The sequence below is a fragment of the Chrysoperla carnea genome, chromosome 2 (assembly GCF_905475395.1).
Source record: "Chrysoperla carnea chromosome 2, inChrCarn1.1, whole genome shotgun sequence".
NCBI lineage: Eukaryota > Metazoa > Arthropoda > Insecta > Neuroptera > Chrysopidae > Chrysoperla > Chrysoperla carnea.
In genome coordinates, this window is record NC_058338.1 from 46,804,185 (window position 1) to 46,830,193 (window position 26,009).

At 32.1% G+C, this 26,009-nt stretch overlaps 3 protein-coding genes across 4 annotated transcripts in view; 2 read left to right on the forward strand and 1 right to left on the reverse strand.

Moving 5' to 3' along the window:
• LOC123293808 (neurogenic locus Notch protein) overlaps nucleotides 1-16,426 on the forward strand; it is a 216,959-nt gene extending 200,533 nt beyond the window's left edge. The window contains exons 6-13 of the mRNA XM_044874742.1: nucleotides 6,552-6,908; nucleotides 6,983-7,138; nucleotides 7,200-7,619; nucleotides 7,929-8,235; nucleotides 8,389-9,152; nucleotides 9,460-12,441; nucleotides 12,543-12,973; nucleotides 14,544-16,426. Coding sequence (XP_044730677.1) covers nucleotides 6,552-6,908; nucleotides 6,983-7,138; nucleotides 7,200-7,619; nucleotides 7,929-8,235; nucleotides 8,389-9,152; nucleotides 9,460-12,441; nucleotides 12,543-12,973; nucleotides 14,544-16,004 — 6,878 coding nt within the window. The 3' untranslated portion in view covers nucleotides 16,005-16,426. The remainder of the gene's footprint in view (nucleotides 1-6,551; nucleotides 6,909-6,982; nucleotides 7,139-7,199; nucleotides 7,620-7,928; nucleotides 8,236-8,388; nucleotides 9,153-9,459; nucleotides 12,442-12,542; nucleotides 12,974-14,543) is intronic.
• Nucleotides 16,427-17,740: 1,314 nt separating this feature from the next.
• LOC123292046 lies at nucleotides 17,741-21,375 on the reverse strand. Its single transcript, XM_044872549.1, has 4 exons — nucleotides 21,274-21,375; nucleotides 20,021-20,508; nucleotides 18,723-19,349; nucleotides 17,741-18,323 (listed from the first exon to the last, which is right to left on the reverse strand). Exons 2-3 carry the CDS (start codon nucleotides 20,497-20,499, stop codon nucleotides 18,740-18,742), a joined length of 1,089 nt encoding a protein of 362 aa, XP_044728484.1. The 5' UTR covers nucleotides 20,500-20,508; nucleotides 21,274-21,375; the 3' UTR covers nucleotides 17,741-18,323; nucleotides 18,723-18,739.
• A 2,045-nt stretch (nucleotides 21,376-23,420) lies between these two features.
• LOC123292252 (cell growth regulator with RING finger domain protein 1-like) overlaps nucleotides 23,421-26,009 on the forward strand; it is a 63,578-nt gene continuing 60,989 nt past the window's right edge. For both annotated transcript variants that reach the window (XM_044872829.1, XM_044872827.1), the window contains exon 1: nucleotides 23,421-23,648. In XM_044872829.1, the coding sequence (XP_044728764.1) occupies nucleotides 23,542-23,648 (107 nt within the window). In that variant the 5' untranslated portion in view covers nucleotides 23,421-23,541. The remainder of the gene's footprint in view (nucleotides 23,649-26,009) is intronic.

Genomic DNA, 26,009 nt, shown 5'->3' on the forward strand with positions numbered 1-26,009 from the left:
TTTGTTTTTTTTTTTTTATCAGTCAAAATATTTTTATTTCCTGAAACGAAACATCGATGCAAATGTATGGGAATTCTGATTTTGGCTTGAGAGAATTTCTAAAATTTTTAATATAAAATATTTTAAAAATTTTGGTGGTTTCTTAACATAGTGAAGTAAATAAAAAATCAATAAAAAAACAACCTTATCGTAACCAAAGTCTTTTACTTGTTTAACGTCATCAATTGACGAACGGTATCAACTATTACTCACCATTGAAAGGCTGGACGTCCAAGTTTATTTTTTATTTATTTATTTTTATTGTTTTTACTTTCCTGATAGGAAGGTATAGTTTTCATCCCGAAGATATAGTCGAAGATTTTGTGATGTCTTTACGCTTTGAGACGATATTTTTGATAACCTGATTAATTTTAAATCATCACAGATCTGGCATGTCTTGATAAAAGGTGTATCTCTGAAAAACTTTTTATTCTATATTACAACTTTTTTTTTAGTTAGTTATTCATTTGTCCGTTATTTTTTTCATCCTGAAAATCGAAATTAATAATTTAATGATATCCCGTATCCTTATGATAACCTACTCTATATTGTAAGATGTCTAAAATTGCTAAATGTTGCTAAATTTTAAATTTTATGCTTTTAATATGCTGATTATAAAAATTAATTGAAAGTATAGAAATATGATTCTTAAAATCGTTCAAATTGAATACAATAATTAAATCTATCAGGAAACCATTTGGGCTGTTCTCTAATAGCCATATCTACACGGATTGTTTTTTTTTTTATTTTTGTTTTTTGTTCGTTTAGAATTATTTTCTATTCGTACAATCGAACCTAAAACATTCCATTGTATTTTAATAAAATGAGAGTGTATGTATTAATGTTATATGGATTAAACAAAGATAACTCATGTTTGTTACCAAACCATAGATTTTTTTAACTTAAAACTGTGTATTACATTTGAACACGTTGCTTTGCTCAATAATCGTCAGCGATTGTTTTCGTTATTGTTTTAAGAGTTTTTTTTCATGTTCAATAATCTATAAGAAATTAGTTAAATATTTTTGATAAATTTGGTTTTTGTTTTTATTAGAACACGATTCTGGGAGTGGACTTTTTTTACTTTAAAATTCAGGTTTTGGTCTGTCACATGAATTTGTAGTATTATTTTTTAACCAACGAAGATTGTCTCATATAATTTCCCATGTAGAAAATGTCCTTTTTACTCTAAAAAAAATCACTTCTGGTAAAACGATTGCGTAAGTTGTTAGACAGTATATTACTTTCATACAAACAACTCATGCGGTTGTGTCAACTTCGCCATTCAACCCCGCCGCGACGAGGTTGAAAAAACCTCATATCGCTTGATATTAAAATTTTTATTTCAGTATACATATTTTAAACAATAGGCAAATGCTTTGCGCCAGACGCATTTTGTCGACAGTATTTATTCCGTTGGCTAACATATTTATTTACAAAACCAATTTGCGACTGAAAAATACGGGCCTGCTCTCTTATTTATGAACCGAGCGTAATCATTATATAGAATATTGAAAATTAAAGTGAAGTCTCTATTAATTAACTAAACGTTATTTAGGTTTTATGTTCTGTAGGTTGTGATTTGCTTTGCTTGCTGACCTTTTTATACCGCTCCGACAATGAGACTGCTCGATTTGGTTCAAATGATTAAAGCGTTGCTGTAACCAAATCCGAAAGCGATATGCTTAGGAAGATGTATTTAGCCTCTCAAAATAATTGACGAGCTGAAATAATCAGCAATAAGTATAGAGACGTACAGGTGCAGAATGTACCTACTCGACAGAGAATATCGCATTGTAAATTTTTATTGTTGCGTGAAACAGAATGTATACTTTTTAATGAAAATGAATACATAAAAACATGTGTTTTTTGAACTGTCACTTTGGGGACCATTCAAGTATTACGCAGTTTTCCGAGTCGTTTTTTCATTAAAAAAACTTTTATTAATTTAAATTATAAAAATTGTTTAGAAACCTCCCCCCGAACCTAAGGCTACTTACCTAATACTTTAATAAAATAGTTTTTTAGTGATCTGTTTGTAGTTATGTTTACAATAAATTTTTTACAATTTGTCGTCTCTAAGTCTAAAAATAAAAGCATCCGGTTTTGTAGGAGTAAAAACATTAACATAATAAAAAAAATACAAACCACAAAACCACATTTTGGCGGGAAAAGGAGTTACCGTATGATAGATATAAATATGCATTTTTTTTTTCATAAATATTTGATAAGTGATAAAAACCAACACAACACAAGTGTAATAATATAAAGTAATAAGTACATATATAAAAAAAAGTTTTAATAAACTAAATATAAATATTTTAAAAAATATAAAATAATAACACTATATTTTTTATTTATTATATTTTATTAACGTTAACGTGTACATAAGTCTGTGTAGACTTGTAGAGTGTAGTGCATAGTTACATACCCATCATATCATAAAATTATGTACTTGTTGAAGATAATGCAAATAGTTTATGCATTCAAATAATATATTTCTTTTGAATAATATATAATATTTGTATCTTTTACTTATTGTTTAAATTTGTGTATAGGTCTAGCACGCCATCAAAATTATTTGCAAAAATTGAGAGCTCTATATATTGTGAGTAAGGTCACTAGTTGATCCCGTGAACTTCGGTTCACCTAAAATTAATTTATTTGATTATATCTTTTGATCAGCGATTATTAATGAAAATTAACATCTGCAGATCTAAGCATTCATTAATAGCTAATATACTATTGATAATAAATACTATTGGTAATAATAGCTAATAATAGCGGATTACTTGCTTATCCCACTCGCTATTTCACCCCCGCTTAGTTTGTTCCATTTGCTTAGGACAATTACACCTATGTTCTATTTGCTCACTTTAGGGATTGAGAAAAATATCCTTTCTTACTATTACAGTGTTATTACTACACATTGTTTTGGCACTTTCTTACTACACATTGTTTTGGTAAAATTCGATTTCATTGTTAAACATAGTTGCCTTCGAGGGAGATGCAGTGATTATAGCGATCATACCATTTTTATTACGATATGCTTGGCCTCAAAATAGGCTTCAGTTTTAGCGATTACTTCTTCAACGACCCTACATCTTTTTCCAGCGAGCATTCTTTTGAGGTCTAAGAACAGGAAGTCGTTGACGTCCAGACCTGGAGAATACGGTGGATGCGAAAGCAATTCGAAGCCCAATTCATATAATTTTTTTGCCATCGTTTTCATTTTATGTGACACGGTGAAGTATAAATATAGTTCTCTTTTGTAAATATTATGAACCCCATGAAGTTAAGAAGATCTACTAAGGTCTTCTTAACTTCACTAAAAAGGCCTACAAAGGTATTCTTAACTTCACTAACTCTTGCTGTTCTTTAACTTCATAGAATAGTGGCCGGGATTGGCCCAACCCTTTTTCGGTATCAAAACGGACCTTTTGGACTAATTGTGTCCCATCCCATGTCAGCCACCTAACCTAACTTAAGTAGATGTTAAAGAGAATATGCTTTTTAAATATTTGTAATCCCTCTTATCTCCACATCATATATTGTCACAAATTTTAGAAGACCCCTCTTATCATCATCCCTAAATATGACGTTATTTATGAATAGCTGAGTAGTCTTATGTTACATAAACACTGATGTATATACCTGGTATTTGGTAAAATTTATTCAATAATGAATGTCGTGTCGATTAAAAATTGAATCTCATCAATAAGTAACACAATAAATATATATAAATTTCGTGTATATATGTTGTTATATTATGGCATTAAGTTGAGCGCGTGGGCAGCTAACTGCTAAACCCGCCTGCTAAAATCATACATACAATACATTCATACATACATAATATAAGTATATGTAGTATATTAAACCCTTCTCCTTCCACTTCATCATCGTAATAATATTCTAAGCTGAAAACTGACTGTAGTTGTAGCTGTGTTTGTTCTTATAAAACATATTATTGTGAATGTGAATGTATACACCATGTCCGTCTGTTCTCTGTACATACATATACAGTATACGTACTTTAATGACTACTATCACCGTGGGAAAGTGCACTATTGCCTCTTAACCCGTTCACCACGTCTTTTATTCATGTGATAGAGGTGTCCCCCCACGCCTATATGCCCCGGTCTCTCTATATAAAATAATAATCATAATAAACATTATATTAAATATATTATATATTTATTATTCGTATTTTTTTTTAATGAAACAGTACTTTGCTTTATTTGTTAGTCATTGGATTTTTTTTTCTTTAAATTTTATTATTATTAATTGCAAATAAATTGTTTTAAGGAAATTCGTATTTAAAACAAGTTAAGATTAATAACCGGTGTTAGAAAAACTTTTTTATTTATTTACAAGTTGTTTTCTTCCATTCATGTTTGATTAAAACCTTTTTCCAAGTTTTTTTTAATCATCTGTATCTTATTATTTAAAATCTACAAGTCAGTGAAAATTTTGATGATAATTTAGGAGCCATTCATTAATTACGTAAGGATGAGTTTGGCGATTTTTGACATTTCCCCATGTAAGGCCATGGGTACATAATATTTTCCGAACTTCCCCCTCCTACTTACGTAAAATTTTATGTCGTTTTTCAGAATAATAAAATGTTAGTTACACTAAAACTCACAGTTTGAAGTAAATCAAAGATTTTTTTAAAATAGATAAATTAGGTTAATATGTAGTTTGAAGTGTACATTATTATAGATAGAGTGAAGAAAACCTTTCGGCATCCTGTCTTATATTACCTCTACGTCTTCGTCTGTCTTATATTACTTCTATGAAATACACAGACATGCACGTGTTTATACAATAATTAAAAATATTAATATTCACGCTTTGTCAGGCTGTGAGACAAAGAGGGAAGGCGATCCCTTTTTTTGGTCTGTTTTTTAGAATAGCAGTCAATAATTTTAATTTCTTTGGTTAAAAGCCATTCAAACATATTTACATACAATATTTATAGATATTCAAATAGATTTTTCAGAACTAATCTTAAAAATTTTTTTGATGTAATGTAATTAGATAAATTTTAATACTGGATCTAATCGCTTTATAAAGATACGACCAAAAAAGTTGAACGACTGCATATATTTTGTCGTTTTATCTCATTGAATCAATTCCTGTAGTATTATATGTACCTATAACCCAAATGTTGCACCACTCTAAATTTATAAAAAATAAATTAAAAACGATAGTTAAGGGCTTTTAATCAAAATTTAATTCCAGTTAAATAAATTTGTAACATCTCAAATTAGTTATACATTTTAGTCACAACCCCTAAATTTATTTTCCACAAATAGCCACTTATAATAATATTTAAATGTTATTTGATATATCAATTTGTATAAGTTGTTGAACATATGTGCTATTTAAAAGCTTTTAAAGTTTTTTGTCACCCTTAATAATCTGATCGTATTCATGAGGGTGCTTTTTATGATAATTGAATGATTAAATATTTATATTGTTTATTTAAGCCGTTATTAATGTGGTTATGCTATTTTTTTATGCCACTTGCTGAAATAAGCAATGCCTTGAGAAAAAAAACCCTTTATTAAGGCAACTAAATCAATTCTGGAAGCAATTCCCATGGTCAGTCAAAAGCTATGGTCTTTCTTCACGGCGTATCTCCTAGACAAAATACTATAGCTTTATCCGCTTAAAATGCTACCTCTTATCCGGGAACATTTTGTCTCTAGCTGTCAGGTTCTTATAAAGAAGAGCAAAGAAGACCTAAAGCAAACCCTTGGGTACTTGGTGCTAGGAACCCAGTTTCGTTACCCATTTAATCTGTATTATTATTATTATGATTCAATTAAATGAGAGTGAGAGTTCGTATGAAAGGTGAACCACTTGGGTTTATCTTTTAAAGGCACGCCGGGTGGAAAGTATCAACTTTCAACCCGCTGTGTAAACCGCCTTCGTCGAGCAGAAAAATAGTATACACACCACGGGAGCAAGTAAAGAATGTCTCAGATTTCATGTTTGTCACTCTCGGCTCTTTTTCTCAATTTACATGATTGAAAGGAACCGCAATATTAGATAGGAAAATGAATTCCTGTGAAATTTTTTTTAACTCAACCAAAAATGTTCCTTGGATCATTCTGATCAAAGTCTATCCATTTTCCTAGTCATATACTAAAACTTTAATATATTCGTAGCTTTGATCACCCATACTTTGGAAACTACTCGTTCAAATTTTTTTTAGCCGTGAGAGCTTTTGATCAGAATCATACAAAGAACATTTTAAGTTGGGTTAGAAAAAGTTTCACAGAAAGCCATTTTCCTATCTAATACAGCAATGTAGCAGAGCGGGATTTTATTTTTAACAACACAAATCTAAATTTACAGATTTGAATTGAAGTAAATTAACTTGCTCCTTTCAAATTTAGGCAATCATTTCAAACTTTGTGACACATTCTTACGATTAAAATATAGATTCGCCATCACTAATAAAATTTATTAAAATTCTAAATTTCCTTTGTTTTTTTTTTAAGGTTATCGTGGCAAAAATTGTGAAGAAAATATTGACGATTGTCCAGGAAATCGTTGTCAACATGGTGCTACCTGCATTGATGGTATTAATTCACATACATGTTTGTGTCCACCAACGTATACAGGACGATTATGTGAACAAGATGTTGACGAATGTTCATTACGACCATCCGTTTGTCAAAACGGTGCTACTTGTACCAATTACATAGGTGGATTTTCATGTATTTGTGTTAATGGATGGACTGGACCCGATTGTTCAGTAAATATTGACGATTGTGCAGTTGCAGCATGTTTTAATGGCGCTACTTGTATTGATCGAGTTAGTAGTTTTTATTGTCAGTGTACTCCGGGTAAAACAGGTAAGCAATACTTCCTTTACTAACAATAAGCAATCTATGTCCATTTAGAACTTACTAATTATTTATTTTTACAGGATTGTTATGCCATTTGGATGATGCTTGTACAAGTAATCCTTGCCACGCTGATGCTATTTGTGACACAAGTCCTATTAATGGATCATATACATGTTCCTGTGCGTCAGGATATAAAGGGGTCGATTGTTCCGAGGATATTGACGAATGCGAACAAGGTACTATCAAATATATAATATTTTTAAACGAGCTTGTGTCTTAATTTTATATTATTTTTAGGATCTCCATGTGAGCACGATGGAATTTGCGTAAATACACCAGGAAGTTTTGCATGTAACTGTACACAAGGTTTTACGGGACCGCGATGTGAAACAAATATCAACGAATGCGAATCACATCCATGTCAAAATGATGGATCATGTTTAGATGATCCGGGTACGTTTCGATGTGTATGTATGCCAGGATATACTGGAACACAATGTGAAATCGATATTGACGAGTGTGCCGACAATCCTTGCATGAATGGTGGAATGTGTCATGATTTGATCAATGCGTTTAAGTGCACATGTGAAATAGGTTTTACTGGCTCGCGATGTCAAATAAACATTGACGATTGTGTGTCAAATCCTTGTCGAAATGGTGGTATCTGTCACGATTTAGTTGCTGCGTATACATGTCAATGCCCTCCAGGTTTTACAGGTAAGAAGTATTCGCCGTCTTATATCTTTTTTTAATTATTTTACATTTTTCGGTTTTCGGTATCATTACTCAAATGCCTAATGCCCCTTGCGCTGTCTTATGTTTATAAAAATTGTTAATCTCGCTTAGTTCCCCACTCTGAAACATTTCCAATTTTTAGTAAATTAATCTCCGTCACATTTTAAAGTCCGTTTAGAAATTTTTACCGAACTATCATTACGTTGATTCCCTAAGACCGGATGCAAAATTCTTCAAGATTCTTGCATGCAAAAAAATATGAATGCATCTTAAATTTTCTATTTTTTACAGGTTTATCGTGTGAAACAAATATTAACGATTGTCAATCATCTCCTTGTGTTCATGGTGAATGTATTGATGGAGAAAATTCCTTTACTTGTCAATGTCATGCTGGATATACCGGATATCTTTGCCAAACACAAATCAACGAATGCGAATCAAATCCATGCCAATTTGGTGGAACATGTCAAGATCTAGTCGATGGTTATCAATGCCGTTGTAAACCAGGAACATCAGGTTTAAATTGCGAGATCAATGTTAATGAATGCCACAGCAATCCATGTCGAAATGGTGCAAGATGTATTGATGGAATTAACAGGTTTGTATTTTCATGCTTTATCATTGAGAAAAAATATTTCTACGAATTATATGAGGCAAAACTTAACTCAAATAATCAGCATCAAATCTAATTCGGTTTTGTTTTAGTGTATTTAACCATGAGTTTTAATTTTTAACTAATTTAAATTTCCAGATATTCATGTGAATGTATTCCCGGTTTTACTGGACAACATTGTGAAACCGATATCAATGAATGCGCCTCAAATCCATGCGCAAATGGTGGAATATGTATGGATTTAATCAACGGATTTAAATGTGAATGTCCACGCGGCTATTACGATGCACGATGTTTGAGTGATGTGGATGAGTGTGCGTCAAATCCATGTGTACATGGAGGAAGTTGTGAAGATGGTGTCAATCAATTTATCTGTCATTGTCCTCCAGGATATGGTGGTAAACGATGTGAAATAGATATAGACGAATGCGGTTCAAATCCATGTCAACATGGTGGTCATTGTCACGATCATTTAAATTCGTATTCATGCGAATGTTTAGTGGGATATACAGGTGTCAATTGTGAGACCAACATTGACGATTGTGCGAAAAATCCATGTAAAAATGGTGGTTCCTGTATAGATCGTGTTAACGATTATAACTGCGTTTGCGAACTACCATATACTGGCCGTGATTGTCAAGAGAAATTAGATCCATGTTCACCGAATCGTTGTCGTCATGGAGCGAAATGTACACCCAGTAATAATTATTTGGATTATGCGTGTGCGTGTAGTTTAGGCTATACAGGACGGTTATGTGAACAAGATGTCGATGAATGTATTGTATCAGCACCGTGTCGTAATGGAGCTACTTGTCGGAATACAAATGGGTCGTATCAATGCATTTGTGCTAGAGGCTATGAAGGCAAAGATTGTACAGTAAATACGGATGATTGTGCTTCATGTAAGTATTTTTTAATTTTAATATGTGATATAATTTTTTTACAAAGTAAAGTTTTTTGGAGTTTTCATTTTTTTTAAATTTGATATTTTGAGATTAGAGGATCGAAATCATATTAAATTTTGGTCCGTATCGTTTGAAGGTTGGCCATGTATGTGTCAGTCTAATCAGAAATATTATTCAAACCGCCTAAAATTGGTTAATTTCTTACAACCTACTGTGGTTAAAAAAAATTTACTAACTATGTTACTACGTTATTGTCAAATTTATTTTGAATTTGATCTAATTTTGTATTTTTTCCCCGTTACAGATCCGTGCCAGAACGGTGGAACATGTTTGGATGGTATTGGAGATTACACATGTTTATGTGTTGATGGTTTCAAAGGCAAACATTGTCAAGTTGATATCGACGAATGTGAACCACAGCCTTGCCTAAATGGTGCGACATGCCGACAATACGTAAATTCATACACTTGCACATGCCCATTAGGATTTTCTGGAATTAACTGCCAGACAAACGATGAAGATTGTACAGACAGTAGTTGTATGAATGGCGGAACATGTATTGACGGAATTAATAACTATACATGTACCTGCCCTCAAGGATTTACTGGATCAAATTGCCAATATCGTATCAATGAATGTGACAGCTCTCCATGTTTAAATGGCGCTACATGCCATGATCACTTCACGCATTACACTTGCCATTGTCCATATGGATACACGGGAAAAGATTGTGGCGATTACGTGGATTGGTGCGCAACAAATCCTTGCGAAAATGAGGCAACATGTCAACAAGTTGATAATCAATATCGATGTCACTGTGCCCCAGGATGGACAGGTAAGGTTTGTGACGTGGAAATGGTTAGTTGTAAGGATGCTGCATATCGGAAAAATGTCAAACCTAAATTCCTCTGTAACAACGGCACTTGCGAGGATATTGGAAACTCACATCGATGTCATTGTCAAGAAGGATATACCGGTTCATATTGTCAAGATGAAATTAACGAATGTGAATCAGCACCATGCCAAAATGGAGCCACATGTAAAGATTTAATAGGTGGATATGCATGCCAATGTACAAAAGGATTCCAAGGGCCTAACTGTGAAATGAATGTTGATGATTGTCGACCAAATCCTTGTCAAAATGGTGGCACATGTCATGATTTAATTAACGATTTTAGTTGTTCATGCCCACCAGGAACGCTAGGCATTATTTGTGAAGTAAATATAGATGATTGTATACCTGGAGCATGTCATAACAATGGTACTTGCACAGATAAGGTTGGTGGATTCGAATGTAAATGTCCACTTGGATTTGTTGGACCACGATGCGAAGGTGATATTAACGAATGTTTATCGAATCCATGTGCATCACCAGGTACTCTTGATTGTGTGCAATTAGTTAATGACTACCATTGTAATTGTAAAGCGCGGTATATGGGACGTCATTGTGAATTAAAAGTTGACTTCTGTGCTAGTTCGCCATGTTTGAATGGTGGAGTTTGCACCACTGTTCCAGCAGGTCATCAGTGTACCTGTCCAGGTGGATTTTATGGCAAAAATTGTGAATTTTCTGGATTCGATTGTGATTCAAATCCATGTTTACATGGTGGCACATGCCGAAATATGGATGGGGGAGGATATCGTTGTGAATGTCCTATGGGAACAACAGGATCAAATTGTGAACTAGATGCTTTTGATGAATGTAGCAGTAATCCATGTCGACATCCAGATGCATCTTGTCAAGATCGTTTCGGTGATTACGCATGTTATTGTCCTAGATCATGGTCGGGTAAAAATTGTGAAACATACGACTCCACAGCACATTCTGGTTGGGGTAAACCAACAAAAGTTTCGAATTATGATAAGAAAAAACCTTTGTATAGTTATCGTGACGATTTAGAATATCAAAGGGAGCAGTGTATTAAGAAGGGATGCTTTGAAAAACGTGGAAATCGACATTGTGATGAGGAGTGCAACACATACGCTTGTGACTTTGATGGAAATGATTGTTCATTGGGTATTAATCCATGGAGGAATTGTACGGCAAATATACGATGTTGGGAAGTATTCGCAGATGGTAGTTGTAATGAAGAATGTAACAATCCACAATGTTTATTCGATGGGCGAGATTGTGAGAAATCCTTACAACCATGTAATCCAATCTACAATGCATACTGCCAAAAACACTACGCTAATGGATATTGTGATTATGGCTGTAATAACGCTGAATGTAATTGGGATGGTTTAGATTGCGAGAAAGCTCCTCCAGATTTAGCGGATGGTGCTATTTCAATAATAATTCTTATGGATATGCAACAATTTAAAGAAAATCTAGTGGCATTCTTACGCGATGTCGGTCATGAATTACGAACAACAGTAAGTGTGAAGAAGGATCATCAAGGAAATGATATGATTTACCCATGGCGCGGATCAACTGAAACTGGGCTAGAAAACACATACATTGGACGTCAGCATAAAATTGCGTACGTTGAACAGAGTGGTGTAAAAGTATTTTTGGTAATCGATAATCGTAAATGTATGTCGGGAGGTGATTGTTTCCCAACAGCAAATGAGGCTGCAGAATTTTTAGCGGCACAAGCTGCTCGACATACGTTATCAAAAGCATTCCCAATTTTCCAAGTCCGTGGCGAGAGTGATTCTAGTGCAGATTTTATTGATACACCAACCAACTTAAAATATGTGTTCAGTGGGGCTGTTATTATCATTTTCACGGGTCTATTGATTGGTGTACTTGTAACTGCACAACGTAAACGGGCAGCGGGTATAACATGGTTCCCTGATGGATTTTTCAGTACTAATACTGGTACCCGACGTAGATCACGACGCCGAGGTCCTGATGGACAAGAAATGCGAAATTTAAATACAAATCCATCAGCTCCATGTATGGATGTTGACATAAACAATCATCATCATGATATGGGACATGGGCAACAATGGTCGGATGATGAATCAGATATACCTCAACCGAAACGTATGCGTGTGTTGGAAACTGGATACTCTAGCGATCATACAGTGATTACTGATTACGAAGAACCTGAGCCACGAGTTTGGACTGATCAACATTTAGATGCTGCGGGTATACGAGCTCCACCGTCAATGCTAACACCACCAGGAATTCATGACACAATGGGTGATGTCGATGCACGTGGTCCTTGCGGTTTAACACCTTTGATGGTTGCTGCGGTACGTGGAGGAGGTGTTGACACTGGCGAAGAAGATGAGGATGATAGTAGTGCGGCTGTGATTAGTGATTTAGTTTCACAAGGTAAATATTTTTTGAATTTATAGCCTATTTTAAAAGCTCTGTGGCTTCGACTAATCGAAGTTGGTACATTAACTGTTTCTTTAATTTTTAATTCTTTCAAGGTGCTGATTTGAATGCAACTATGGAGAAAACTGGCGAAACATCATTACATTTAGCTGCACGTTATGCGCGATCGGATGTGGCCAAACGTTTATTAGAAGCTGGTGCTGATGCAAACGCACAAGATAATACAGGACGAACACCATTACATGCGGCTGTGGCTGCGGATGCAATGGGTGTATTTCAAATTTTATTACGAAATCGTGCTACAAATTTAAACGCTCGTATGCATGATGGTACAGCTCCATTAATTTTAGCTGCACGTTTAGCGATTGAAGGTATGGTGGAGAATTTAATTACAGCCGATGCGGATATTAATGCAGCTGATAATTCTGGAAAGACTGCGTTACATTGGGCCGCGGCTGTTAATAATGTTGATGCAGTTAATATTTTGTTAGCTCATGGAGCTAAACCAGATGCACAAGATGATAAGGTAAGATAGTTTATCATAGTTTTGATATGTGCCTCTTTGTATTGATTTTGCTTATTTTTCAATTCATCTATCAGGGAAGATACTCCATTGTCAGGGAAATATTTTCAATTTTAGAATAAATACTTCTTGTATTAATTGATAAAACGAAAAAATCTTTGTAAATTTTAAGACTCTTCTAAGAGTTGGCCTCTACACGATCCCAGATTTAATCAGTAAAAATGTATTTATATTGTACAGGCCTAACAAAATAAAACTTCGTAAAAGAAAGAATCTCTAAAATTGAGACGATTATTAAGGATGTATGAGCATGACAACAATGTTTGATTTAAAGGCTCAAAATTTTTTTACTGGCAGACTTTTACTCAAAGAATATATGGTTAAAATTTCATCTTAGGTATCCATTCAAATTTTTAAGAAATAAGTCGTTGAAAATCGATAAAAAATACATTGGTTCTTATGGGGGAATCTCAAAAAACAACACATTTTGAAAGTTTTTGATAATTTTCACTTGGAATGAATGAAAACAAATTTTAAAAAAACTTTTTAATAGAAAGTAAACATGAAAGCAATGACATAGAAAGGAAAAAAACCAAGTGTCTCCATCCATATAAGGGATGTAAGAGCAGGGTAGATTTAGGGTTGAAATTATTTTTATCTTATTTTCAACTTTGATGATGAATTTTGTTACATCGCCATGAATGTAAACGAAAGATAAGAATGAAATTTTTCGATATGTGCCTTGGTTTTCGAAATATCGAAAGCTGAATAATTAAACAAAATTTTCAATTTTCAATATTTTGAAAATTACGACGGAAATCGAAAAATTTTATTCTTACTTTTCGTGGTATATCGTCAAGTTATAAAATAAATTATCATCAACATTTAAAATATATATTTTTTAAATTTGTGCCCCCACTACCGTGCTCATACATCCTTAAATAGTATGTATAATATTTATTTAGTCAACATTATGTTGGTAATTTCTGGAATTAGCATTCAGTTTATTGTTTTTGGTTTTATCGATTCAAAATTAGAACTACAAAGACACCATTTCGGCTTTGAAATAAAAAAAGTCGGTTGCGAAACCAAACTCGTAAATACAGTGGTTATTAATTGCTGGTATTTGCCGCGTACCACAAATTTTCTTATGCAAATATGTGAGCAGACAGTGCTTTTTCTGTATTGACAAAATTTACAAAACGAAAAATAATGACGGATTAAACTAGGAACATCAAAGAAACCACTAAAAATCCCTATCACTTTGGAGTAAATTTTACACATTTTTTTAAATCTTGTTTGATAATTCCATTTCTTTCGTAATCCCATGTTTAAAAAAATCGAGTTCACTATAATTCTTATCCAACGTTTACTTTACATATCAGACCTCGCAGATATTTCTTTAATCTGCTCTGTGAGCTCGATTATTTAACATTAATAGCACAAATTGTTACACAACGGTTGTACTTAAAAATGATGCTAATTTTAGACATGGTAGAATTTTAAAAACAGGGGCTCTCAAATTTTAATCATTACCGCAGGTTTTTTCAATTTATTTTTTCTTTGCTTTCAGGATGAAACTCCACTATTTTTAGCTGCACGTGAAGGTTCATATGAAGCATGTAAAGCATTATTAGATTCATTCGCAAATCGTGAAATTACCGATCATATGGATCGCTTACCACGTGATGTAGCCACCGAACGATTACATCACGACATTGTACGATTATTAGAAGAACATGTACCACGTAGTCCGCAAATGATGAATGTCATACCAAATGCGCTAGGATCATTAGGATCCCCTCATCACCATCACCACCAACAACATCACCACCATCAGTTAATATCACATCCAACAGTGATTGGGCCAGTTCCTAAACAGAATAAATCAAAGAAACGTACAAAAGCGACTCCACAGCAACAAGCTCTAGGCGGTGACCCAACTAGTCCAGATAGTGAACAAGCTGCAACAGCTGTTACAGGCGTACGTCGTAAACCAAGTGTCAAGAAAGTAACAGCAAATAGTAAAAAGAATTTGCAACAACAGCAGCAACAACAGCAAGCGCAACAAAACGATGTTATACCACAGAGTGTTGATTCAATATCATCGACAATGAGTCCGGTGGAATCACCAAATCTTCAAGATTTACCAAGCCCCTATGATGCAAATTCAGTCTATTCAAATGCAATACAACAAATGCAACAAATTGAGAATGCAATGTTAGTGAATAATAATAAACAACCACCTAGCTACGAAGATTGCATCAAGAATGCACAATCTCTTGGAGGTGGTGCCGCTGGAGGTATTCATAATTTAAATTTAGATACATACGGACATTATGGTTTGCCAACATTTCATGAACAAATGATCATGCAACAACGACAATTGCAACCGAATACACTAAGTCCACCATACTCAAATCAATCACCGCCACATTCGGTACAATCAAACATGTCAATGTCACCCACCCAACAAACCACATACGGTATTGGTTCACCGTCTCCAGCAAAAACACGTCCAAGTTTACCAACATCTCCGACACATATTGCAGCAATGCGAGCTGCCACACATCAAAAACATGGTGGCATACCTCCGACTACACAAAATTTACAAATGGGTTTTGATTTTACACAAGCGGGATTAGAATTGCCACAACATTCGTATAATAATAACCCACATATGAGTGGGGGTGGTAATAATAATGCAGCAGGGCTAGGTGGTGCAGGGGGTATGCAGCAACAATTACAACAATCTCAGCAACAACACAATTTAAATCAACAGCAATATTCACAACAGAATTATCAATATTTAACACCACAATCACAGCATTCAACAGACACAACACCGCAGCATTTAATGCAAGCGCCAGATAATTTCCCTACACCAAGTCCAGAGAGTCCTGGACATTGGTCATCAAGTTCACCGCATTCTTGTAATTCAGATTGGTCAGAAAATATAACCAGTCCACAAAATGTTTATGTTGCTGGTAGTGGACATCAGAGTAATAAGGGTGCTGAAGCTATTTATATTTAAACTCTAGGATGCATGAGTGTGAATTTTTTTGTGAGTTTATTCCCCAAGAGGTAAGAAATTGCAGGTAAGGCCGAATGCAGTGTCTTTGAAGATATCGTTCATTATGACGTATAATAACAAAAATGGCGTGCGAATCGAATGATGAATTTTTGCGCTATGAGCAAGATATCTCACTTTGCAGTTTTCACCTCGAAGTTTGGAATTGAATAAAAATCGTGTTGAATGTGTAATTGTAAGTTGTTAATAAACACAGACAAACATTTTTAAGTGAAGTGTTTTTCTTTACAAACGATATTTAAAAAAAAAATTGTGCCTTCTATATTTACCCCCCGAACTAAGGATTAGCGAAAAAGGACTTCCATTTTTAAGAAGTGTTTTATTGTAAATAGTACATATTATTTTATTATTATTTTTCTACAAAAAAAAAAAAAAAAAACAGTGAATAGTTTGATAAGAAAAAAATGAGTAATGATTTTTCTTTTTCTTTTTATTATTTACAAATTATAAGAATGTTTGGGGCAGTTTCACTGTTTTAAATATGGCAAATTAATTTTTGTAAGTTTTCGACTTTCTGTTATATATCGACAAGACGGTATAGATTTTAGTTTCAATAAACTGTTTTGTTTTATTTATTACATTGGTTTTATAGTTTCAAAATAAATAATTCCTTCTAGATTAGAGTAGGAATGGCTTTGATCCAATTTTATTAATTCAATATGTCTATAAGCAAGATTATATTTAAAAAATAAAAATATGACGCTACAACACATATTACACTCGAGTGAAGCTAACTTAAAAAGGGTACAACAGGAAAACAAAACAAAATGATTTTAATAAAAAAAGGAAAATAGAAAATATAATTTTTATCCGTCAGTTCTTTTAAATACACATAAAATTAATTTTCCATAAAATTAAAAAAAATAAATAAAAATTTTGATCTCAATCTTTTAAAATTGAACAGATTTATAATTTGTAAATAACAAAAATTATCGTAATTGCCAGAATTTTAAATGAAAATAAAATAATGTAATTTTTACATTTTTCTTTTTAAAAATTTTTAATTTTTTTAGAGCAATAAGAACAAAAGAAATAAACACACAAACAAAATACAATGGCGCCAATATTTTTTAATTCTGTATAGAAATTTTTTTAAAAAATAATTTTTATTAGGTGCCTTAATAATTTTTATATAATATATATATATATACAATAACGTAAAAAAGAAACTCACAATATATTCTCTCTTTTTTTCTAATGTACAATCTTTGTCTCTCTTTAGAAATGTATTATTATTATTATTTAGATTCTGTGATGAAAAAAATAATCTCTCTATAATAATAATTTTTTTAAATGAATTTTTTAGACATTTTTTTAATGCTCGTGTTTTTTTTTTTTAAACTTTTTTGTAAAATCAATTAAAATTGGAAATTTTCTTTTGTCAAATTTTAGTTATTGTTTAATTCAACATTTATTTTATATTATTGTTTTTTATTTTTGGTCATATTTTGGAAAATTAAAAAATTATTGAAAAATTTAATAATATAAAATAAATGTAATTTTAATTTATTCGCACAAATTGTTTATAATTTTCTACAATGAAAATAATTTCGAAAAATATACAAAATAAATTTGAAATTGTTCGAAAAGTGTAAACAATGAAAAAAAAAATGTTTTTTGGGAACGTTTGAAAAACATTTTATTTAAAAAAACAGATCTAATAATAAAATTCGTCGATTTCGTTCGTGTATAAAATTAATTAGTGATCGTGAACGAACTAAGCCGATAGAATTAGCTAATTATTTTTTTTAATTTTCGTAGAAATTTTTTCTATTTTTATTTTGTGTAAAAAGTACTGAAATAATGTCGTTACTTTATAGCCCATATATTATTTAAGAATTTTTTTTGTAATATTAATTATTTTGTCAATAAATAAAATACTATATAATTAAAATAATTGCTTGTTTTTATGTACTAAATTTAATTGCAGCGATTCTTTTCACAGACCAAAACATCCATCCGGATTTCCATAGTAAATCCGTGATTTTTTTTTTTTACATTAGAGTTTATGTATAACACTACTTTTAGACTGATGTCTGTGTGTGCGCATGTGTGTTCGTTCGTTTGGGAGCATTTTTCGTTCATGATTTCTCGTGAATGAAATGTGATAACGAACTCGATCATTCCGTAATAACATTAAGACAGCCAGTTTGGCTTGATAGAAACTCCAACAGCTTACGAAGATCTTTCGAGAATACACAGTTTTAGATCAAACTTGGCCGCCATAGTAAACTTCAATGTGGATGTGGATTTTGCCATAATCTGAAAGGGATATTTAATTTAAAACGAATTTGAAAAATGATCAACAATCTGAGATAATTGATAAAAAATATCATGCATAAACAGTGTTTTAGTATTTTTTTTAAATCGTAATTATTTTCTATTAACAACCCCCTGTTAGAGTAAGAACTCGGTGCGAAATCATTAAAAAAACACTGACTGGTTGCTTAGGCAGAGTCTGATCCGAGAATGGATATAATTGAAATTATTTTAAAAATACACTATCAGGTGAGTAAAAAAAGAATATAAATGCCTTAGTAAAGCCTGTGCTAATTGTCTATATTTTAGGTACTCAAAATTTCCCACTTATTGTTTAAAATAGTCCACCCTGTATATGCAGGATATAACAATTAGGAATATTAAAAAAAGCTAGCAACTTACCTTTCGAACAAAAAGCATTATAACGGCAATTCCTTACAATCGCTTGAAAAACAAAGTGCTATATCCGGAGTTATCTTGCCAGTTAATTGGGTAGCGTAAGTACCGCATCCATTCTGTGTTACAAATCTTCCGGTCGGGTAATCACCTATATGGTCCAGTATGAACTTAAGTGCTTCTTTCGATACACAGTTTCCGCCCATTTCACATTTAATTTTCATGACTGCTCTGAATGGAATTGCAATTCCAGATAAATGACTTTTGTAATATTTGTAATTCATTTTAGAATTGGGTCTAACAGTTATTTCATCTGTCACGTTTATAGTTTTTTCAACACTTTCCGTAGTGCTCCTATTAAAATGTTTAATGGATTCTGTACCCCAGGTGTATTTATACCCAAACGATGTTGTTGATAGAGGAACTATATCTTCTGTCTTAATTTCAACCCCTACTGAAACCTCATTTAACCATCGTGTAACATCAGTTGTTAAATGTTCAAAAGTTGTCGAATTCTTGTAAGTTTTACTTTCGTTTATAATAAATTTTTGAGAAGAACTAGAATCATTCTTGAATGTCTTACTAATCAAAGAGACATTTTGTATTTGGTGATTTGATTCAGCATCATGTAGCCTATAATTTGAGAAAAAACTACAGTCAAATAATTATTAAAATTATAAAAAATTAAAATCGAAAAAATGAGGTTCAGTTTAATCGACGCTCAATCGAAGTCCGGGCAAGTTTTAATGGTAATTTTCATACGTTGATTTGTTAGTATTGAGGAAGTGCTTTTTGAGTGTGTCAACTTCCAATCCCCCCTTTCAATTATTTATACCGAAATATCATGTTTTTTCGTCGTTTTTAAATCGCAACACTTGTATACTTTTTTTTTTAAATTGGCTTGGGGTTTTTTTTTAATGGGTTTAATATGAAATTAGAATCAATAAACTCACTATTTGAGGCTATTTACAAATCTCTATATCTTTTATAGTTTTTGAAAAAATGTAAAATTAAGTTTTGTCCCAATTTGGACTCTCAGAGAAAAATATGGATAATTACGAAAAAATCTTTCAAACAAAAGTTGTATATTTTTTAATAACATTTTTTACCTTCAAACTTTTGTTCTCTCTCTAACCATTTACAAGATGTTGCTTATTTACCTGGGACTAAAATTAGTATACTTTGATATATAAGAAGCATTAAATTAATCACGAGAAACATCTTTTATAATTATGAGGACAGAAAATGGCGGATGATAATGCTAATGTTTTATATTTTTTAATCTGTTGATTGAATTAACTTACCTTGTGGTATCATATTGATAATCTTCAATTTTAATAAAAAAATTATATTTGATTGGTAAAAAACGTACAAGAGTTTCATCTTCATAAAAACCTTCCTGCATTCCGTATACTTTCTCTTTGGAGTCACTATATGCATTATCAAAATTTAAATACTTCCCATACTGATGCTTTATTTGATATTTGCCATCACCCTTAGATATTAAATATACAATAGTTTCATCCTCATAAAAACCCTTCTTCATTCCATAAACGCGTTCTTTACAATTTCGTTTCGCTTCATCAAAATTTAAATATTTACCGTACTGGTGCTGTATTTGATATCTGCCATTACCTTTAGGTATGAAACGTACAATTGTTTCATCCTCATAAAAACCATTTTTCATACCAAACACTCCATCTTTAGAGTCCCTATATGCATTATCAAAATTTAAATATTTTCCATACTGATGTTGAATTTGTACAATTAGTTCTTCAAACATGTTTATAAACTGTAAATGAAAGTTTTTTTTTTTTTTTTTTTTGTATTAAAAGTAAAGCATAGGCAAAGAAAGATCGATTGTACATAGGCAAAGAACGATAGATTGTGTCGATTTTGTTGCTTCAAAATACGTTCGTTATCGAGCCAAGCATCGTGTGAAACATGAAGGCTATAAGATATATAACCTTCATGCAGGCGCGGATCTAGAAATTTGGGGGGGGGGGGGGGGGTCGTAGGATTTTTGTCATTTTTGTTTTTCAATAAAATAACAAAAAAACCAAATAAACAAAGATTTTTTTTGTTTTTCGGTTTTTAAAATATTGATTCAGCTCTTTTTTTTGAAATGCGGGCTGTTTTGGGGGGGGGGGGGGTCATGACCCATGTGACCCGCCCCTTAGATCCGCGCCTGCCTTCATGGTGTGAAATTAATTTTTGTATAACATCAACAATAACCACGAATATTGATGTATAACATTAATAACCACGCAATAATTAAATTGCAATGGGTGTACTTATTGGCAAATTTCAAAAACATGTTTTTCTAATAGATTATGCATATCTACTGGAATATTGAAATATTGAAAAAATCTCCAATTTTATATTAGTCAGAATAATCACAGGGTATGCACTGCCAGGTAAAAGCCATACAGTTTACGCCGTATACCGCAGTATACCTATCCTTCATTACAGCGCTGGATTTATTAGGAAATTGTTATTTTACATAAAGAATATAGTTAATATGAAAAATGTAAGCAAAAAAATTTTAATAACTTACCGAATGTATTTTTTTAAATAATTGTTCAATAATTCGGTAGATGGTAAATAGAATATCAAACAACAAAGTTAAATGTCTTTGCAAAAATCTTACTTTGTTAAACTTCTTAAAGTGATTGCATTACATATGTTGCATTATCTTAAATTATTGTATGCGGTGTTTATCTTAATTCCAACTTTTATAATTTATTTATGATTCATTGGTAGTTTGGTAGTTATCAGTCAGCAAATGCACAGTGTTGTCAGACCGAATTTCGTCAAAGACGGTTGCCCCACCCAAATTAAACACGCCACCTAAAAATAAAAGTTTTTCCCATAAGAACTTAGTATCTCGTTCGAAATTTACAATCGAAAATGTGCCTACGATTTCACATAGTTTACACGGTAATACAACTTAAAATTTGGACAGTTAATAAAGGAGCTTGAAGAGAATATTTGCCCAAAATTTTATCCAAATCCCGTACATACGTTCAACCGTTAATACCATCTTAATTAAATACTGTTTGGTATAGTATAATGCATAACGTACAAGGTATAGAGTTGAATACTAGCTGATGGTAACCTATTAATTAGAAAATCTACTAAATCTTAAGAACTTACAGAACCAAATGTACGTGGGAGTTTTAAATCAATAATTATTTTTAAAAAAATAGAAAAAACAACGATATAGAACTGGCGACACTGAAAATGAAAAGTAAAACAAACACTCTCAGACTTTATGCAGTATGTTACTAAGTTTGAATTACTCATGATTATAACATATTCTAGAAATCTGTTGATAGGTCTATAAAGTTAGCATTGTGGAATAAAACAATTTGTTGTTTAAAATTCAGTGCCGCAATTGCAAATTAATCAGTACTGGAGATGCGGTTATGAGTATGACCCAACGAACTTTCTTTTTGCATTAAATATGCGCAAATGTTCTTTCAGCTTTTAATCGATTGTCAGGTTTTAAAAACATCCTACAAAGATGAATTGATTTCAGCAATTTCGAGGGGATTCCCAAAGGATAAACATTTTTTCGACGTTTTTAAGATTTTGAGTACGTCTACAATAACTCAAAATTGAGCCACAGGGTTGTAAATAGGATTAGTGGCAAAGAAGTGCTTTTTTGAGAAGGTCTAAACTTTGTGCAAGTCCCACCTACTTGAGTTAGAGGCTTCAAAATTTATCTTTGGTAGTGTATTTTGGTGGTATTCAACTTCCCGCCTTTTGATGAATGTATATATTTCAGTTTTTAGTTTTAAACAAGTCAAAATTACAAAATTTAAAAAAACCCGACAAATTTCTAGGGTACGAAATCCTAAAATCGCACTTGAAACATATCTAAGAAAACTCTCCATTAAATAACCTTTCTCTTTAGAGCCTTCTCCAAACTGAACCGATTTTGAGGATTATGGCCAATTTTTAGTTGTTCTGGGTACGGAAACCAAAACTCTACCTTGAAATATAGCTAAGAACATTCTTCATTAAATTACCTTTCAAACGAAACGAAAAAATCAAAATCGGTTCATCCCTTTAGGCGTTATGATGCCACAGACAGACAGACAGACAAACAAACAGACACACACATAGCGGTCAAACTTATAACCCCTCTTTTTTTGATTCGGGGGTTAAAAATATGAAAAGAAAATAATCGCATTTCAATAAAAATAATCGAATAAAAATCATTTAATGAGGGAAAAATATGACAATAGTTCAAGATATAAACCTCACATTTTCTGTACTGTAATTTCAAAGTACACATTTAGATGGCAGCTATTATATCATAAGTAAGTGTACTTTGCACAGTGTGATATCTCAACAGAGATAACGCTACTGTTTACATTGTGGTTCACATACTTAATCATGAAATAATATAAAACAGGCAAATGAATGTGCATGAAGTAACACACACAATACCGAATACAGATAGATCTGAATCACACAACAAAATAGTAAATTGTATTATAAAATCAGCTGTTTCTAAATAGATAACAAAATCGCGAACGACACAACGGATTAGGTAAAATCCATCTTAAAAATGTATTCAAAAATTATATTATTTCGATCTAGTGGTTAAATAAAAAAAATTTTTAGAAACTCCTAACAAAATTTCCGTAAAACTTATTTAAAATTTGTTTTTATCTTCTCGTGACGATAAATTTTTTTAGTGAAATTGTGAATTTTGTGATTGTGAGTTATTAGTGTCAGTTTTTATTCAAAAACAAAAAGTGTGGTTCTAGCTAATAAATTTTTTTTGAGTGAACATATTTTTTTTGGAACAATTATGGTCACAATGACAACAATGCTCGTATCGGTAGCTGAGCTATCGAATATATTTTCAGTGTTTGCAGTGTTATTGTGTTTTTGTGTTATGATTTTATTTATAACAAGGTAAAATACATTTTTCTGTCATTTTTGACATTTCAAAACAAAAACGTAAACAAGTGGCGCTGATATTTGAATTAATCATAATTTCCTATTTATTATTGTTCTATATGATTCTTTTACAGTTAAAATAATTCACTTATGTAATATTATTAAATTGCTTAGGTAATTTATTTTAAGAATTTCTCTTTTTTCAACTGGTTTTGTGTTATAGGGTTTATTTAATTATTGCGGTAAACTTTGCGACATTTAGAAATATGACTCTTTAAAATGTTATGTAATTTTATTGATTTGAATTTTATAAAAAGTTAATTTAGGTGTTCATGAAATATGTTTTTAAATTTGTGTACGGTTAAATTATAATTGCCCTCAAGTATTTAAATTCTTTTTAAAATCTTACACATATTTTTGACCTAATTACTTAGTTTCTCTAATTATGTTGTATATTGGTCTGCAAAGATTACGAGATATGTTGTAATCGCTGCAGGAGATTTTCATTTTATGGTAAACATCTACGAAAGTCTAGTAATTTACGATCTAAAATCTACGAAAAACTTAGGAACGATTTTTATGCAATTTAGACGTGCGAAAATTATTAGGGCGCGATCAATATTATTTTACGCAAAGAGGTATTTTCAATTATTATTATATCCAATTATTTCCTTATGAAATTTCGATAAAACATAAGTACATATTTCTTCTTCAAATTGGTGTTAATGCCTTGTCTTTGTCCATGAAACGTAAAGATATGTTGAAAATTTCGATTTCAAATACCGGACTCATTACATATAAATCAATTATCAAAGTTTCAGGGGGATTGCCGGGGTCTTTAATTAATTATTCAATGTGAAAGTTCGAGTTTTAATGCATTGCTCTTGTGAAGAAATCTCAAAAAACATTTTGAAAGTTTTTTAATTTCCACTTCGAATAAATAAAAACTTAGTAGAAAGTAAACATATTATAACAATGACATAGAAAAGAAAAAAGAAGTGTTACTATCCATAAAAAGGATGTACTAGAAGGGTAGATTTAGGGTTGAAATTATTTGTATCTTATTTTTAACTTTAATGATGAATTATATTATAACTTCATGAATCTAAACGAAAAATAGCCCGGGATCCTCTGGCAATGGGAAAATCAGACGCGGGTTCTTTATTGTTTTGGTCTTTTTTAAGTAAATAATTTGCCTTTTCTCACTATTTTTTTAGTCTTCGTAAATGAACTTGGAGTCTTTCTGGAGTTTTGCTCTTTTTCTACTTTATCTTTTTCTCTTTTGTACTTTCCCCGGCACCCGTAGCCAATGCGGGATTCCTAGGCAATTGCCTACTCCACCTGATGGTTAATCCTCTATTCTCTCTTATTGGACCTCAGTAGTTTTAAGTAATATTTCAACGACAAAAAAACTGAAACCTTATTACCTCACAAAAAACTGATATTCGTGACCTCAGACCTTGAATATCTAAGGACGCGCAGGCGTGACCATATGTGACTTTTGAGGTAATATTTGTAGTATCAAAAGAAAGGTTTGTACAAACATTCAGCTTATTTCGTTAGATTCCTAGATTGACCACTTTTTTTGACTAAGATGATCGGGTTCATCTACAACACCAGAGGTCACACTGTCGTTACTTTAATGAGAATTACGCTTAAAACGGAGACATTACAAAATGTCATGTTTTTGTAGTAAATAAAGAATTTTGAGTTGATAGTATTTAGTATTATTAGTTTTCCAATATTCACGAAGCCGAACTTATTTGACTGCACGCCCATGGCCTCATTAAATACTTCTTTAGAAAAAATGGCACGTATATAAAGATTCGTCACCCCCGGTCTAGCTTTTCTGAATTTTTAACCCCCGAACCAAAAGAGAGGTGTTTATAAGTTTGACCGCTATGTATGTATGTGGCAACGTAGCTCTAACAAGTGAAAACAAACAATTAACTGAGTTAATTGTTGAAATGCCATGCATAGACAGTATTGATTACTCTATCACATTACGCATACATACATGTCACATATACGTAACTGATATCCCCATATAATACATACCATACAATTTTCGCCTAATTTGCGCCCTCACGGGTAACCAGTGATGTTTACGAAAAAATGTTTCAAACAAAAGTTGCTTATTTTTTTATAAGGAAGATTTTTTACATTTAAACTTTTCTTCTATCTCTAACGGTTTACAAGATGGATTCTAAGGACCCATAGGTCGAGATCCAATTGACCTATGTTGCTCATTTACGAATTTGACCTCACTTTTTACGTCCTGAGTACGCTGTAAAATTTCAGCTTGATATCTTTTTTCGTTTTTGAGTTATTGTTTTTTCAGACAGACGGACAGACATCCGAAAATGGACTAATTAG